The sequence below is a fragment of the Apteryx rowi genome, unplaced genomic scaffold, assembly GCF_003343035.1.
Source record: "Apteryx rowi isolate R43461 unplaced genomic scaffold, aptRow1 scaffold_0, whole genome shotgun sequence".
Classification (NCBI taxonomy): domain Eukaryota; kingdom Metazoa; phylum Chordata; class Aves; order Apterygiformes; family Apterygidae; genus Apteryx; species Apteryx rowi.
Genome location: NW_020447195.1, coordinates 31195 through 47792, shown reverse-complemented (window position 1 = coordinate 47792; position 16598 = coordinate 31195). Strand labels below are relative to the sequence as shown.

Here is a 16598-nt window from a genome sequence, read left to right as displayed (position 1 = left end):
CATTGACCTTCTATCCACCCATAACAAAATGGACACTCTTCATGATGTAGTTGAATAGTCCTCAAGCAGCCCTCAGGCTGTCTGTTTCTCACCACCCTATGATAATTGCAAAGCCTTGCTGCTTGCTTGCTTAACGATGGTAGTTATTGCTGTCAAATGAAACTTTAGTGCCACAGATGTTTGTTTGAAACATGGAAAACGTGAAAACTCTCCTTTCCACACCCCACCCCCCCCAAACCCCCCCAGCACACACACACTCTACTAACAGAATGGGGAGGATGAGGCATAGACTTGGCACCTGGGTAGTCTGTGCAACTAATATGTCTGGAATCTCTTGAGACACCATGTAACATAAATACAAGACTGTCCAAGTGTAATAAACACTCTTTTTTTGTAAGAACTTCTGGGTTAAATGTGAAACCCTGAAAGTATTCCTACTGCTTAAGAGTGTGGGAACCAAAAGACCAAGTTCTGTAGAAATCTTAAGACATGTCTGCAAAATGCTGCAAACAAAGTTGCCATTCATTTGATTTTGCGGAAAAGAGAGTTACTGATAGCTGAATGGAGACTTCAGAGTTGCTTTTCCCAGATTAGCTCAGAAGTAACCCATTAGTCATCTTGCATATGGAGCTCCTTAAATGTAAGCCTCTTTCATATAGTTTCACTAAATTATTAGGGAAATAAGTCATGAGACAGCTTTGGAACTTCAAGAGAATAAAAATTAAGAATATTCTTTGATAAAGTATTTGCCATGTTGTTTCTCTCAAAAAAATATTGCTAAAACCAAGGCAGGGCTTGTTTGTCCCAAGCTTTGGGCTGTCTGTTAAGATATAGCATTAGCACTGAGCAACCTGCTGAAATCCAGAACTGTGACTAGGAGTCTGTGAAATCTTGGATTACATATTGCCTTGTCTCTTTGTAATCTTGTTTCCAGTATTGTATTAAAATGTTTATTCTGTCAAGATAAGAGTTAAAATAGTATTTGTAAACCTTGCCTGTCAGTAAGTGGTCTCGGTGTGAGCTACTGTGTCTCTAAGAAAAGCAAGCATTTATCTAGTGGCTCATCATGTTCTTGAAATGCTTACCACGTAACAGGAGTTGTGCCTTATACCACATTGAAAGAGCTTGGTTGGAATCTGGTAATGCTCCTTTGTAGTGCAGCAGAGAGAAATATTTTCATGTTTTTTTCCATCCTTTCAGCAAGTGGCAGGAGGGATGAGGAAACAGCTTACATCTTGAAAAACTGTGTGCATATATTGCACACTTTAATCTGTAATCTACTCTGAATTTCACTCTTTAAACTTTTTGGCTGCCTCGGCTTTGCTTACCACTGTCCTCAAATACTTCTCAGAACGTTTCATGTTAATATTTAGCACTTATTCTGCCTTGTCCGGTCTAACCGCTTGGGTGAAAGCCTGCTGCTGTTGTGCTGGGAAGACTTCATGCTGAGTAACTCAGCAGTGATAAAGTGTATGTGGTGGTTACTGTAGAAGAACTTGACACTGTCAGCTTGTTCCCTTTCTTCCCTCCTTGTCCCTTCTTCCTTTGGTTTGATTTTCCAATTTAATGACCCTTTTCTAGCCTTTTTTTTTTTTAATGCAAGGAATTTGGCATAGGAGCTGGATCTATGTTTGGAAGTGAAAAGAGAACTGGGAAGAAGTTAAACTAGTTTGCTAACAGCATTTTTCTTCTAATTTCAGCACTTTCTTCTGACTTATGTATGTTACAATTAGCGATGCCTCAACAAAATTTGAATTAAACTTTGTTTGGTCTAAGATATATTCCTTTGGGATAATGTGTTGTACTTTCTCCAGTTAAAATGTTCATTTTACATTGGTATGTTGTGTGTAATGTAATAAATGTTATGGTGTATCTCATACTCATTAAGGTAGAGTTAGGATGCTTAGAAGCATCTTAGCTCATGTTCTTTGCTCTTGTTCAATAATATTGATGTTTTCTCTTGTAACTGCTCAAAGTTCAGATTGTTGTATGCATCATTCTGCGGTGCTTTGACTTGTTGTTTAGAGACTCATGTAGTGTTGTTCTTCTCTTGTAGGCCAGACCCTGGGTCTAGTCAGATTAGGCTGTGCTTGCAGGTTTTGAAAGCTGTCCAGAAACTGGCTCGTGAATCAACAATTATGGCAAGAGAAACCTGGGAGGTTTTGTTATTATTTCTTCTTCAGATTAATGACACTCTTCTAGCAGCTCCAACTGTGCAAGGTTTGTGTTCAACTTTCATTTGGTTCTATTACTGGGAAAAACTTTGGCTCTGCTTGCTGTTCAGCTGCCTGATAGGGGAAACCTATTAAATGCTCTTAGTAGCCACAAGAGTGCAATAACTCATTCCTAATTCTGCTACTCTACTCTGAAATAAAGCACTGTCAGAAAAGATTGAATGGTTTGGAACTGAGTCTGTTCTCTGAAAGGTGTTTCAGTAAAACAGTGGGCTGTATACACAAACAGTTCATGAAGACGGGTTTCAGATGACATTGTTTCCTGTCTGTTTCACTGAAACACATGCACCTTGGTGTTTGGCATAACTAGTGGAAAATAACATTGTCGATGTATACCCATTTGTAAATAAATAAATATGACATCCAGTATACTGTGCAATAGAGTACTGTTTAATTAAAGTTAGTAGCTGAATTCACAGTATCCCTTAGTGACACATATATATGGTTGGGCTTTATATATAATTTTGGTCTTGTAAAAAGCTTAATTGACCACAGGAAGTGATCAGGAATCACTCTTGAAAATGAAGACAAATTTAAGAGTATTTTTGCAATTATCACTTAAACTGAATCCTAAATACATGAGATGTAATCGTGACAGTTGTGAGATTTCTACAAGATCAAAAGGTTCCCTGGAGAGATGACTGAAGTCATTTAGAGTGACTACTTACTAAAGGCATGCTTTGTTTCTGCTATAAGGTGGTATTGCTGAGAATCTGGCTGAAAAACTGATTGGCGTGCTGTTTGAGGTGTGGTTACTAGCTTGTACACGGTGCTTTCCAACACCACCTTACTGGAAAACTGCCAAAGAGATGGTGGCCAACTGGCGACATCACCCTGCTGTAGTTGAGCAGTGGAGCAAGGTTATCTGTGCCCTCACTTCCAGGTAGGAGAAATCCCATGGAAATAAACGTGCACATACTGGGACAATCAGTTATACTTGTTTTCTCTGGCATGTGCTTATTTGTGGAATGCACAGTGATCCAAAAGTGAGTGAGCAAAACAAGTGCATAATCAGAGAGACTTCACTGGTATTCTTGGCTTCCACTGTTCATGCATGTATGTGTCTTCATTTCACAAGTGAACAGCTAAAATGGTTTGTTTGTTTTTGTATAATCTCAGCATCTCTCTGGTATTTAACACTTTACAGTATGAGTGTATTACTGTCTATCTTTGTGACTTTTTCCTGATGCACAGAAGGGAGGGATGAATTACTAATATTAGAGTAGTATTATAGTCTATATGTTTAATGCCAGTTACCACCAAAATTAATTGCTGTTACTACTGTGTAGTATCTGCATATTGCTATGTTTGAGGTAACTCTTGGAATTCTTCCTCTACTTCTCTCCAAAGCTGAGGCAGTATTTATATGTCTGGCTCTTGCCCCTTGGCAGTAGGGACATAGGTGGACCAGAAGTAGGCTGTAGTCTCCTTCCTCTGAGCAGTGGTGGTCCTCAAGTGAGTGTCCAAGTACAGCTGTACCAAACTACCTGAAGCATGGGGACAGCGAGGATCTGTGGGCTGCTTGAGAGGTTAGGTAGGAGGCCCTGAACAATGAGGAGAGTCTCAGTACCGTTAATACTGTGGTCTTCATGGTGTGGAGTCTTTGTGGAACAAACCTAGTCCTTTTCCCCCAACAGGATCAGATTAGTTGGTGAAAAGAGGAGCGAGGGGCTGTGCCTCCTTCTCTCAGCTCTCCTGAGACTTTAGTAACCATTTATCTGAAAGGCCGAAGATGTATTAAAACTGCTGCATTCTGAAAAGCTCAAGTAGTATCATCCTTTCCTACTTGCAGGGGTTTATTTTAACTCAATGAAAACTTTTACTTTTGAGGTACTTGTTAAAGTACCAAGCATGGATAGATTTTCCACGTTGTGCAGCTACTTGTTAAACCTGTGGGGAAATAAAGCTGCAACACAAGTTCTGTGCATTTCCCACGCTATTTCTTTAGCTATTTTTAGCTTGTTGGATGTAGCATTGCATAACAGAAAATATTTATGATTCACTGATCTGAAAAGAACAGCTCTGTCTCAGAACATGTGTTGGTGTTCTGCTCCATGCACTTCATGCCCACGTTTTATCTCCCACTGTTGACTAACAGTTTTAGTTCTGTTGATGCATAGTAATCTGCAGGTTTTCTGCGATGTTTCCTTAGTCTGCTGTTCTGCTGCATAGTAATGTTCTTTTACATTTAATATATGAAAAGGGGAACTCCTCTGATGTTAACTTAAGTTTAGTGCAATTTGAAGCTGCATACTTAGTACTTCAGTGGAGCTTCAACTTCAAACAGTGTGGTTTTAGTAAACTGTTTTCTGAATTGGTTTATTAGCAATAAGCTGAGAGTAAGTTTCTCAACTTAAAGCCATATAGAAGTTTTTTATTTGGGAATTGGTACACTTATGAAGTGTTAGAATCTATATCCATGTGGGTATGACTTCACAGCAGAATAAAACCAAGGTCTTACTCATGTGTTTACCCATAGATACTTCTTTTACCCCTATTGGGTGCTTTACATCTACTCTAAGCGATTGTGCTGCGTGTGTAGATTACCATTTATTTCTGCTCTCAGTCGTTATGGAAAATGTTCTGGTTTTCAGTTAGGATGCAAATCACATTCCCTGAACTGATTTCCTGCAGCTTGTAAAGAGAGAATTGGAAAGTGGTGCAGTTTACAGCAGTCCAGAGATGAGAGGTTACTGCTTAAGTTCTAACAGGGGACACTCACGCCTGTCCTCAGTGAAAAGACAGCAACTCCAGCATGACTTGGCATGGTGGATGCCCAGGCTAATGCTAGACTTTACTAGGTCAGTCAGAACTTGGTCATTCTGCAGCAAAAACATAGTATGCAGTGATTCCTCTAGAGCACTAAATATAAATGTGTGCATAGCATACCAGAAAGCAGCTTCTGCCCAGCGTGGGTCTGTGGATTTCTGCTTTGGTCCTAAAGGAGGCCTCGTGTCCTAGAGCTCTTCTCTTTTTTCTGTCCAAACTAGTTGCTATGATAGATTGGTTCCCTATGCACTTTGGGTGTCTTTAGCATTAGTCGGCTAGCAGTTGCTGTAGTGCCCAATGTTGGGGGGAGCAAATTTCCAAGAGAGGGAAAACAGTAACTCAACCTATTCAAGTCTTGGTTTAGGAATCAGCTATAGGCTTCTGTTCTCCTCCCCTTTCTCCTAGTTGTAATGACTTTAGCTCTGGAAAACATACAAAACTTGTACAAAGCTCTGTAAATGGGCATTGACAAATGGGCCATTTCTTGTCCATTACAGGCAACTCTCGGTTTAGAAAAAAAATGTGATTACTGAAGCAAGAAATAATGCTGAAAGTGAGTTTAGGCTAGGGAAAGAAAAAAGCTAGTTTCTAGGAGTGCCAGGAGCCTGAGAAGGCACAGCTTGCATCTCTTCCTCAGAGAATACCAAGATCATGCTGATCAGGGAAATTAGTTTGTAGGTTTGCAAAACTGGGGATGAAATAGGGGTCATAAAGACAACAGTGGCTCAGTGACTGATCAGGTAGTTATAGCACTTCTAGTGAAGGATCTTGGTTCATTTATCTAAACCAGTATCATCACGATATTGCATTGCTATGAAGTCCTCTGTGGGTCTGCTCTTCCCTGTGGTGCAACTCCCAGCTCCTGCAAAAGGCAGTGCCTCCCTTCTGAAGAGCTTGCTCTTGCATTGCTTGTGCTGTGCTTGTTCAAGGATTGCGCTGAGTGCTGCTCAGAGTGCTGGTGTAAATCATAAGTCAGCAGTAATTTGCAATTTGGGCCTATAACCTCAAAGATATTTGTGTGTGTGACTTGCTGATGTCATTGGATACTAGCTAAAGACCTTTGAGGATATGAGCTAAGTTATTTGAAGTTTTTCCCTCCGTATGTAATATCTTGTCAGTTATGTATGTAACTATATTAACTGGTAATCCCCCTGGCTACACAGATGGGAGAGCTGCTATGGAGTGCTATGCCTTAGCAGCTCTTTGGTTTGGTTTCACCTCTGGTCATGTTCCAAGGCATGTATTTTTCCAAGTTTTATGAGGGCTAAAAGATTGTGTAAAATGGAGATCTCTAGGAAAACTTAAAATGCTGCATTGTTGCTTTTGTGCTCCCTGGTGGACTGCTGATTTCTTCCAGGTCAAATGCATGGTTAAATTTTGAGGTGTATTCATTGAATGACAGGTCTGTCTGACTTGTTTCCTAGGTTGCTGCGTTTTACATATGGGCCTTCATTTCCTCCATTTAAAATTCCTGATGAAGATGCAGGTCTGATTCCTCCTGAAATGGATAATGAGTGCGTTGCACAAACTTGGTTTCGCTTTTTACATATGCTGAGGTATTGTAATTACAGCCATACATTGTTCATGTTCTTGGATCATTTTATAAACTTGCATTACAAATGAAAATTTTTTCTGGAGATTGGTAACGTTAAGTACTTAAATAGGAAAGAGTACGAGAGACTTACTGTAATAGTGCCCTGAAGCAGTACAGTGCAAGGTTGTGAGTGGGAATTGTTCAACTTTGAACTCATTGACTCCTTCAGAAAATAAACTGGTTTGTTTAATTAAAAAATAGTTTGTAGCTATTAGGCCTTTTGGAGGATCTTAAAAATAAGACTTCAATACATTTCTGTTTCTTTGAGATAGCAAACAGGAAAAGCCGAACAATAGCACTGAGATATGTATGCTGCTTCCATTTACTTGCCAAGGTGTTAAATTTAACCTACGAAAGATTGTTTTTAAAGTGGGTGTGTGTCTTTGTTTTTATGAAGAAGGTTATACAATTAATTTTAAAATCCATGTTACGTTTTTTTTTTTCTTTTTAAATATGTAACAGAACCAAGTGACATGCTCTGCTGTTTTAAGGTTCTTTGGACCTGCATCACTTTAATGTTCTGGCCATGCAGAACATTACACTTTTTATTTTTATTTTTTTAACATAAAACATAGTTTGGTAATGAAAGTTAAATAAGTGTTAGACTCTTTAAAGTCTACTACTTTTAACTAGCTAAAAATCTGTTCTTTTTCTCCATTTATGATAATAATGTTACAAGTATTGTATTCCAAATCTGGGCTTGCTGTTACAGGGTTTGTATCAGTCAGAAACAAAAGCTCAAGATTTTACAACCCCTGCCCTTGTACTTTGTGGTCATTATTTACTGACAATATTTAATTCATTGCTAACCCTTTTAGAAGAAATAATTTTAACAATGTTAGGACCTCTTGAAAACTGAGTTCAGAAGACCTCTTATGTAGTTAATATTACTGCAACTGCAGGATTATTCTGTCCAGTGTATGCTCTGGTTCATTGGGTTGATTAATAAAATTATTAACCCTGTTTGGGTAATGTTTGAAATGAAGGCAATGAAGTCCTGCCAACCCAGAAAATCGACTTTTTTATGTCATTTGTGATGAAGTAATAGCTTAAAAAAAAAACAAACACAAAACATGCTAGTACAAGACCCCTGCTTTTGCAGTTACTTTATATTAGATGCTCTCTTTTGTTGCTGTTTGTTTAAATATGTCTGAAATTAATGTATCTTTAAGCATTCTTAAAATTCTAACAGCTGTTCTTAAACTGACTAAAATATATTTTGCTCTTTTCTGTGTGTGCAGTAATCCTGTGGATTTGAGTAACCCAGCCATTATTAGCTCTACCCCCAAATTTCAGGAGCAGTTTTTGAATGTGAGTGGAATGACTCAAGAACTGAATCAGTACCCCTGCCTTAAACATCTGCCTCAAATATTCTTTCGTGCCATGCGTGGGATCAGCTGTTTAGTGGATGCATTCCTAGGTAACATTTTTTTGTCTTGTCTGTGAATAGCTAGGAATAGTAATCTAATCCTTATTTTATTCTTTTAAAATCTGGATTCTTCAGCAACACAGGTGTAACAATCTAATTTGTTACTTGTGCATATATCCTGGGATGGACAGGGAAAGAATCTAAAATTGCTTTTGAATGGCCATAATTTTAAATAAATGCCTGTTAAAAAAAAAAAAAAGTAGGTCTAAAATAAAACTGGACATCCTTTTTCCCCAAATGACATTGATTTCTCTTTTTCTCTACACCCCAATGAAACTTTTAGTCTTTTACCATGTTGTGAGCACTGACAACTTTGTTTGTAAACTTGGTGACAAAAGCTGTGTGCAGCACTTGTTTTTATAAGGTATTGATTCTTGAGTGGCATCTTTAGATATTTATGCTACAAGTACCAGTTTCACTTAGTTTAGGATTAATAGGCGACAAGTGCTACTGAGAAGAAAAGACGTGTTACTGTGTGTCTACTGGTAATTGGGTAGTTTAAATTTCAATAAAAGGTAAAGTAGATGTGAGCACTGGCTGGTAAATTTAAATAATATTATATAGCACTGGAAATCTGAGGTTGTTTTCATAGTATGCTTCATGCTTATTGAAAATTCTTTAGAGATAATATGCTCTTGCAAACTCTGAAGAACTGTCTGTCTCCAACTGCTTTTTTGATTAATTATATGCAAACAAATGGTATCATCTGCCAGAAGTGTGTATTGATATGAGATTGCAGAAGACTTGAGCAGAAAAAGGTTGGCTGCAGAATTAGACTGTCAGATTTTACATGCTGGGTTTTTTGTTTTGTTTTGTTTTTTTGGGAAACCTGAGTGGTTCAGTCCCTTTAAACAAAACACCTCAAGACCCTCCTGTCTCACTGAAGTGTAAAATACTTTTTATTGGAAATAAAAAGTATGGTGCTATAAAAATATTGCAAGGAAAAAGGATTATTGATATTTTATTCCTCATTGCAAAAAACGGTGGTTGTTCTAGACATGTTGAAACTATTACTTAGACTGTGATATTGAATCTTGAAACCTGTTGCATCCACTGTACTTCTTCCAGATGTCTTGCCACCAGTTTTAAAGACTCGAATGATTGCTCTTTACTAATACCGGATGTAAGATTTTAAAATATTCAGTAGTCTGTCTCTTAAATAATTGTGTAGTTTGTGAAAGGAGAGTAGTATAGTAGTCTTAGTGACTTGAAAGTTATTTTGCTCTTAGGGACTAAAATGTAAACCTTTTTTTATGTGAACAGATCATTGAAGCATCCCCTCTGTCATGGATAGATGTGCAGTGCACTGTATTGTGTTTGCATCATGTTATACAGTAGCAACTGCATAGCCCCCTGTTTAGGTTCAGGATCTGACTGACTCCCTATTTTTCATTAAACTGCTGAAAATGTGGAAATTGTAGTACTAACAAAGGTAATATTAAGACTAAAATGTAAGCTGCCTAAAAAGGGATGGCTCATACACATGTATGAGAGGGGGAAATGAATGAAGATTACGGAGATGCTTCCTTGTCAGATTCCTGCTCAGATCTGTCTGGAATACCTTCCAGGGAAAAGCTATGTCCCTTTGGGACTGAGGGTACAAAACCACAGTCACAATACAAGGCTCTTCTTAGTTTAATTAAAACCAATATTATCTATTTTAACTGAATGCAGGCCAAAATGTAGAATAGAAACTTCCATAGTGGTGCGAATGAATAGTGTTTGTTTTTTGAAGAAAGGGCAAGCATCTGTGCTCTTCCTTGAGGATTTCTTATATTCTTAACTGTACTCAGGATCCTTTGATCTGATGTGTGAAAGCGTAGACCACTGCAGTTTTAAATGCTGCAATGGCTTTCCCTTCAGCAAAATGGCAGAAGGAGTAATAGCAATCTGTACCTCCTTCCTTAGGTCAGTCACCTGGAAAGATCTTCAGTGTTCAGTTTTTTCCTCTTTCAAAAACTCCCTGTAGTCATTAGGGTGGACTGACTGAAACTTGACTCTGTGTTCTCCAATGTACAGAGGAGAGAGAACTTTATCTACTGCATAGTATCTCATTCTTACCTCCAAAGTGTCTTAAGAATTAGATTAGTCAGATGTTAAAGATAATCTCAAGATAAACCTGAGCAATATATGGCCTGACTTCGCTAGAATGACCTCCTTGACTTGCTCTGTCAAACTGCCAAATCCTATTACCACAGGTAGAAAATCTGCTGCATGGGATCAAGAAAAAATGTCTAACGGAAGATTGCTATAGGGTGTTCCTCTGGAGAATCCTTTACTGGCCTTGTAAGCTGAGTTTTAAAAAGCCGTTAAATATAGTATGTATTGAGGAAAAGCATACTATATCCAAGAGTTTTGTGAGAGTGTCATTGGTAATTAGCACTTATTGGCAATGAAGAAACTGGTTTATAATGAAAGGCTTGTGAGGAGAGTGTCTTGCAGTGGAGGCAGAGGAAAAATCCGGCTGTTAGCTTTGCCCGGTGCTTGTACCTCTCCTGGGATATCTGTTTATGGTCAATTCCTCTTGTACTTTAGAAATAGTCTGGGATTCTTCTTTGATACTTTTTAATACTGATGTTTGTAAATAGTCCTTTCTGTAGTCTCCATCTGGTTGTCTGAGACTCCGTTTCTGCTTGGATGGTGGTGACCTGTCCTCAGTTATTCATGTACACAGCTTCTTGTCTAGATGATCGCAGTGAGGGGTGCATGTAGCTATACATGGGACTGAGGTCTTCTGCGGAGTGCTGCCATGTGCCCCTTAGCAGCACAGACTCAACTGTAAGCACATTGGGACCGTTGCTCTCTACATGAGCTTTCGATAGGATATTGAATCGGTGACCTTGGACTTCTCAAGATCTAGTGTAGCTTGGACCCAGAGTGTTTGGGAGCCCATCTGGAGTTCACAGACGAAGACTGCAGGCTATGATGATGCACTCAGCACAGCAGAGCTCTTGGTGAAATTAAGTTCAAGCTGTATGTGTGGACAAGAGGATGTTCTCAGACAGACTTTAGAATTGCAATATGGGCTCCTTCAGCAATGGGAGGCTAATGTGAATCTCATTGCCCCCTACACCAAATGCCATAGCACGTGGGTTTTTTTTATTTTGCTTTCTCTGTTATGTACTTACATAATGTGTGCATTTGGCAAATTACTACAACCTCCTCTCAAAAAAATTGTACCAAAGCAATGCATTTCATGGTGCATACTCTCTCTCTGTGTGGGGTACAAGACTAACAGTTTACCAGAAGTTAGCTCTTTTGTCATGTGCTGTGAAAAGTACTCGGATGCTTTGATTAGCATAGTCTAAAAATCTGTAGCAGGTTATCTTCAAGCACGCTGCAATTGCCCGTTTAGTTTTCTAATGGGGTGAGAGTGCTGGTGTTCATTAAAGTAGGATAGAAGTGATTTGTCGCTTCAGATTTTGCAGAGGGAGACTCTAAACTAACTGCTTCTGATTCTGTGACTAGGAAGAGTAGCTCTTCATACACCACAAGTGTTTCCCTGAAGTTCAGTTTTACAAGATGACAGCTGATCTACTGTCTTGCTGCTGCCAGAAAATTATGGCTTGCTCTGCTTTCTTACCCCCATCCCTTGTAGTGGCTTTGGTATTGAACTGTTCAGTGAGCTGATTCAGCCTGCTAAAACGTCAGAAAACTGCTAGGTTTCATTTTAGACTAGTGAGCTGTGTTGGCTCTGAAGGGCCAGACAAATTCTAGAGCTGTCTCAGAAGAGGGCATGGAATTTATGGTTGGGAAGGAAAGGCAAAAGTGATACCCATCTGATTTTTGGCAGTAGTGAGCTGTTAAATTGGCTTTGGCAAATGAACCTTGCCCCTTTCCCTCCGACTCAGTCTTCCCATGTGTGTTTTTCCCAAATTCTTAAGGTTTGGGTTTATTTTCCCCCGCGGTGTTTGCTTATCTAGTGCAAAACTAGGGTTTTCTCTTGCCCATGCTTTTATTTATGCTAATAATAAAAGTGGAAAGATGTTTTTCTTAACACTGCTCTTTGGAGTGGGGAGAGGTAAAAGAGCTAATCTATTTACAGAAGGCCCAAATATAACTCTGTTGCTGTGTATGAGCTTATGGAAGTCTTGCTTAAAGTTTGCTTTATTCGTTTATCTACAGGCATTTCACGACCCCGGTCAGATAGTGCACCCCCCACACCGGTAAACAGGCTGAGCATGCCCCAGAGCACTGCTATCAACACAACTCCACCCCATAACCGAAGGCATCGGGCCGTGACTGTGAATAAAGCAACAATGAAAACCAGCACTGTAAGATTTCATGCTCTGTATTGAAGCGCTTGACGCTTTTGATGGTTCCTTGGTTAGAGGATGTAGCTTTCCTTGCTTCTAGTAGCTAACTTGTTCTTCTGTTCAAATAGGTAACTACTGCACATACTTCGAAAGTGCAGCACCAGCCCTCCTCTACTTCTCCGCTCTCTAGCCCAAACCAGACAAGTTCTGAGCCACGGCCGCTACCAGCTCCACGCAGGCCAAAGGTTAACAGCATCTTGAACCTATTTGGATCATGGTTATTTGATGCAGCATTTGTTCACTGTAAACTTCATAATGGAATAAATAGAGACAGCAGCATGACTGGTAAATATTGCTGAACAAATATCTGTAAATATTTTTCCTTGTTTTACTGACATTTCCTACCTGCAAGATTAACATATGCATACTCAAAAAAAAATCTAATAAAGTCCTGTATTGTGGTTAACCCCTCCCAGCTGAGCCAGCACTCATTCCTAGCCCAGCAGGTGTTTGGGACTTTAAAATTAAAAAGTCACTTTTTACTATTAAACACTCCCTTATTTTCACAAACATAGCAGGCCCAATTATGCTAGCAGAGAAAACCTCAAGTGAAGAAAATAATGTGGTAAAGGAGTCAATTTCCTAGCTTAAAGTATCTCTTTGAGTAATAGCAGCTTTTTATAGAGAGTCTTTAATGTTCAAAAATTTTAACATTAGTCCGGATGTTAAAGCGCCGAAGTGGCGCTTCCCCATGTTCTTGTAGAATGCTGTAAAAGCAGAAATCCTTAAAATCTCAAGTAAAGTTTCTGCCTTCCAGTGATGGCTGCTACATGTTTCCATGTATGGGTTGATACCCGGATTGTCTTCAGTCTGGAACTGCTGGGTTTATTTTGTCTCCTATGGTTTGCTCAGCTTTAGGGGTTAGATGTTTTGAGACATGATAGCAGAGCTAGTGCTCTCTGCTCAGAGGCTTTTTACCACTCTCCTTCCTTTGGTGATAAATATTCAAAAAAGAGTAAACATTACTAGTCCTCTCCTTTTTTCCCTGTTCTTTATTCAATATGTCAAATGTCCATGAACCTTTGCCAAGAAATCTACGTCAAAAGCTCGCTGGCCTAAGAAAAATAAAGGAAGAAGAGGTTTGTTGCAGGAAGTTGGGTTTATAGGTAGGACTTGATAGCAGCAGATAAACTGACTAGCTTCCTTGTTCATTGTGTCACGAAGCCCGTTCTCCCCCTGCATGGAGATAATGTGTTTGGAAGTTGGGGTCCATTAAAGGTAACCTTAGATATGCAGCATGTGGTTTTTGGAAGTGGTCAGTCATGGATTTCCATGACAGGAAGTTCAAGTCCCTCTGGAAGAGGCCTGTGACATGTGAATAGAGAAATAAACAGTTGAGTTCAGGAAGGAGTAAAGAATAATTCGAGGGTATATTCAGTTGTATATTCAGGTAATACATTTCTGTATTCAAGTATAACTGCTTTTCAGATTGATTTGTTGGCTTTAATTTTGACTTAACCTGTATCTTGAGCAATTTTAAGGTAGTGCTCAAACTGAAAACGATATCAGCTGAGATGCTGACCTTTTTTAGAAATATGTTATGACTTCTTAGTTCATATAGCTTTATTACTTGCTTATGCAACAAAATGTCTGCTGTAAACACAGATATTGTGATTACAGTGGAAGTATTCAGTCATTTGAAACCAAATGTTTGACTTGCTTTAAGGAGTTCTAGGGCCTTTTGTTAGCCTAAGCAATGTCCTAAGTCCTCCAACAGCAGCCATAAAATTCTTATTGCTATTCTTACAGAGGGATTTACCAACTGTTACTTCAGTTCTCCTGTTCCTAGAAACTGTAAGCAGTTGTTTGATTAACTGAAATAGGAAGGTACCTGGAGTTTTTCAGCAAATTTTTATCCCCTGTCCTTTTTCACTCATGACAGAATGAATAAAAACCACTCAATTCTCTTGCCCCTCTGTGCTCTCCAGAGCCATCCATAATGAGACCAGTACTAACATGTCGCACATTCTACCATTTAGTAGCAGCAAATGGTCCTGGAAGAGTTACAGTGATGGAGACCCAGAAAACCAGTTGTGTACTGTCCAGCTTTACTAGCAATTTGGAAGACAGAATTTAAGCCTCGTGCAAGTAAAATCCCTCTGAACCTGCAAGTGGCACTTACTCCATTCAGTTTCTTGGTTCCAGTTATTGCACATCATTAAAGAGTAATGCCTAGTATATTGCTGTCTCAAGGAGATTGCTATGGCTGTGCTCTGGGATAGTAACAAGTATCCTCCTGAATTCTTCTCTTGACATAGGCCCCCGGCAGTTGGGAATCCTGCTTTTTGTAGTTCAGAGGAGACATGTCTCTGTCTCCTCAGTTAGTGCTTGCCCAGTTTAGGGCTTCTTGGGGCAAGAATTGCTGGTTTGCACATAGTAGCTCCTCCATCAGAAAAGGAACTAGATCCATGACAAATGCTTATGAAAAGATTCTGGTCTTGGGCCCTTTTGCAGACTTGGTGCTAGTCACAGTGCCTCTGAGGTCAGCTCAAAGGAGAGATGGTATTCTTGCAAAGAATGCTTTCTTCATCTAGTTCTCCAATAGATCTTCCTTAACTCACTTGCCTTGGTTCCTTTCTTTATTTGTTACACTTTAAATCTTTAGCCTTACAAAACAGGCTGAATTTATCTTTGCTTTTGTTACCTTCAAGCATTTGCATTTGACCTGCCTGGAGTCTGAAGTCAGTAAAAATTCTCTGCTCAATGTACTGTCCTCTGAAAGAGACATCCCACTCCAAAAGTCAGGATATCAGCCTGATTTCCAGCCTGCTCCTGCCCTTCCAGGATGCCATGAGTACCTGTTACCACTGCTTAAAGTACTGTTCACAAAAATGTTGTGACAGGCTGTCAGAATGAGAGCGAACTGGACATATGGAAGATGGACCCATACTGCCGAAACTATCTTTGTAGAGAGGTACTAAAATCTGATTGCCTGACTGTCCTGCAGGTCTCAAGGTCAGTTACTAAGCCTCTGCCTTAAGTGGGAGAATGTGATAAGACTTCTAGAGTGTTAGACTGCTGTAGTTTCTGTTGACTTGAAGCGTCAGCATCTTTTAAAACGAGGCTTATGTCCAAATTGAAGAGTTTCTGTTCTGTCATTCTGTGGAGCTTGATGCTTCCAGGTAAAGTCTTTCTCCTCTTGAACTGTGTAAGACAAGAGGGATCATGCTGGACTGAGGTGGGCCAAGTGAGGGCTCTGTGCTCTCATCTCTCCCCATCACATAAGCAGGGCACATTGGTGATGTAATTGGATCTGCAGGTTGTGCCCATCCACCTGCCTCTGCTCATGTTACCCAATATAGGCATGCCTTGAGGAAAGAGGCAGCAGAGAAGGGATCCCTAGTTGTCACAATCCCTACCTGTAGGAGAGAGGGCAAAAAGGAATCTTCTGCTCGTTGTATGACTTCTTTATGGCTGTAGGTTGGTTATGCCTGTATATAGCAGTCCATCTCTTATCTTCAGTAGTCTGATACAGTAGATGCTTTTGATACTAGCTGGATATTCTTACTGTGTTTGGCACTGCTATTGATAGCCTTTTGCATTAGCCTCAGGAAGTGCTATTATCTATTTTTTTAATGACTGCTTCAGATAATATTTTATAATTTGGAAGTATCTGCATTTATGATCAGATTTAATATGTAATATTGTCTTCTGGTCCATGCACACTGTTTTATTTTTAGGTCTGGGACTGCATTTGTATCATAGATTTTAAGAGTTTTAAGCCCTTCTAGCGTTCAGTTCATTTCAATGTCGTGCAGTTAAGAATTCCTCCTCTCATAGCTCTCTGATATGATTTCTCTGTCATTGCCCGCTGATTGGAGGACTGAGGACCATTTTGTAGTGTCAGAGAAAGAGGTGAAGTATCTTAATTCAGGATACTGCCTGGTCCTGCAGAGAGAGATCTCCTGCCCAGGAACACTGTGTATTTTCTAGACTGTTTTTCTTATTTCTCTTCCTGTCACATGACACACATTTCAACGCGTGGACATGATTTCTAGACTGATACTCATGAGCTAAATGAGAGCTCTTAACAAATGACCCCATAGGATGAGATGTAGTCTCATGTTCTGCTTCAGAATTTAGTTCAGTTCTTTTAAAAAGAACCCCACTAATTCGAACTGAGTAATGTCTCATCCTCCCCCCTTACAGTAGGTCCCTTTGGTCATTAGGGAGCAAACAGCAGTTCATCGAGGCCAATATGAATGAAGAATAGCTACCTATCCTTACTCCTCTCCTTGTTCTGGAGTCCTGTGTCT

At 39.5% G+C, this 16598-nt stretch overlaps 1 protein-coding gene across 2 annotated transcripts in view; it reads left to right on the top strand.

The window, feature by feature from the left end:
• RALGAPB (Ral GTPase activating protein non-catalytic beta subunit) overlaps positions 1-16598 on the top strand; it is a 56478-nt gene that overhangs the window by 11331 nt on the left and 28549 nt on the right. For both annotated transcript variants that reach the window (XM_026089231.1, XM_026089158.1), the window contains exons 4-9: positions 2057-2220; positions 2931-3117; positions 6428-6559; positions 7839-8017; positions 12152-12300; positions 12411-12627. In XM_026089231.1, the coding sequence (XP_025945016.1) occupies positions 2057-2220; positions 2931-3117; positions 6428-6559; positions 7839-8017; positions 12152-12300; positions 12411-12627 (1028 nt within the window). The remainder of the gene's footprint in view (positions 1-2056; positions 2221-2930; positions 3118-6427; positions 6560-7838; positions 8018-12151; positions 12301-12410; positions 12628-16598) is intronic.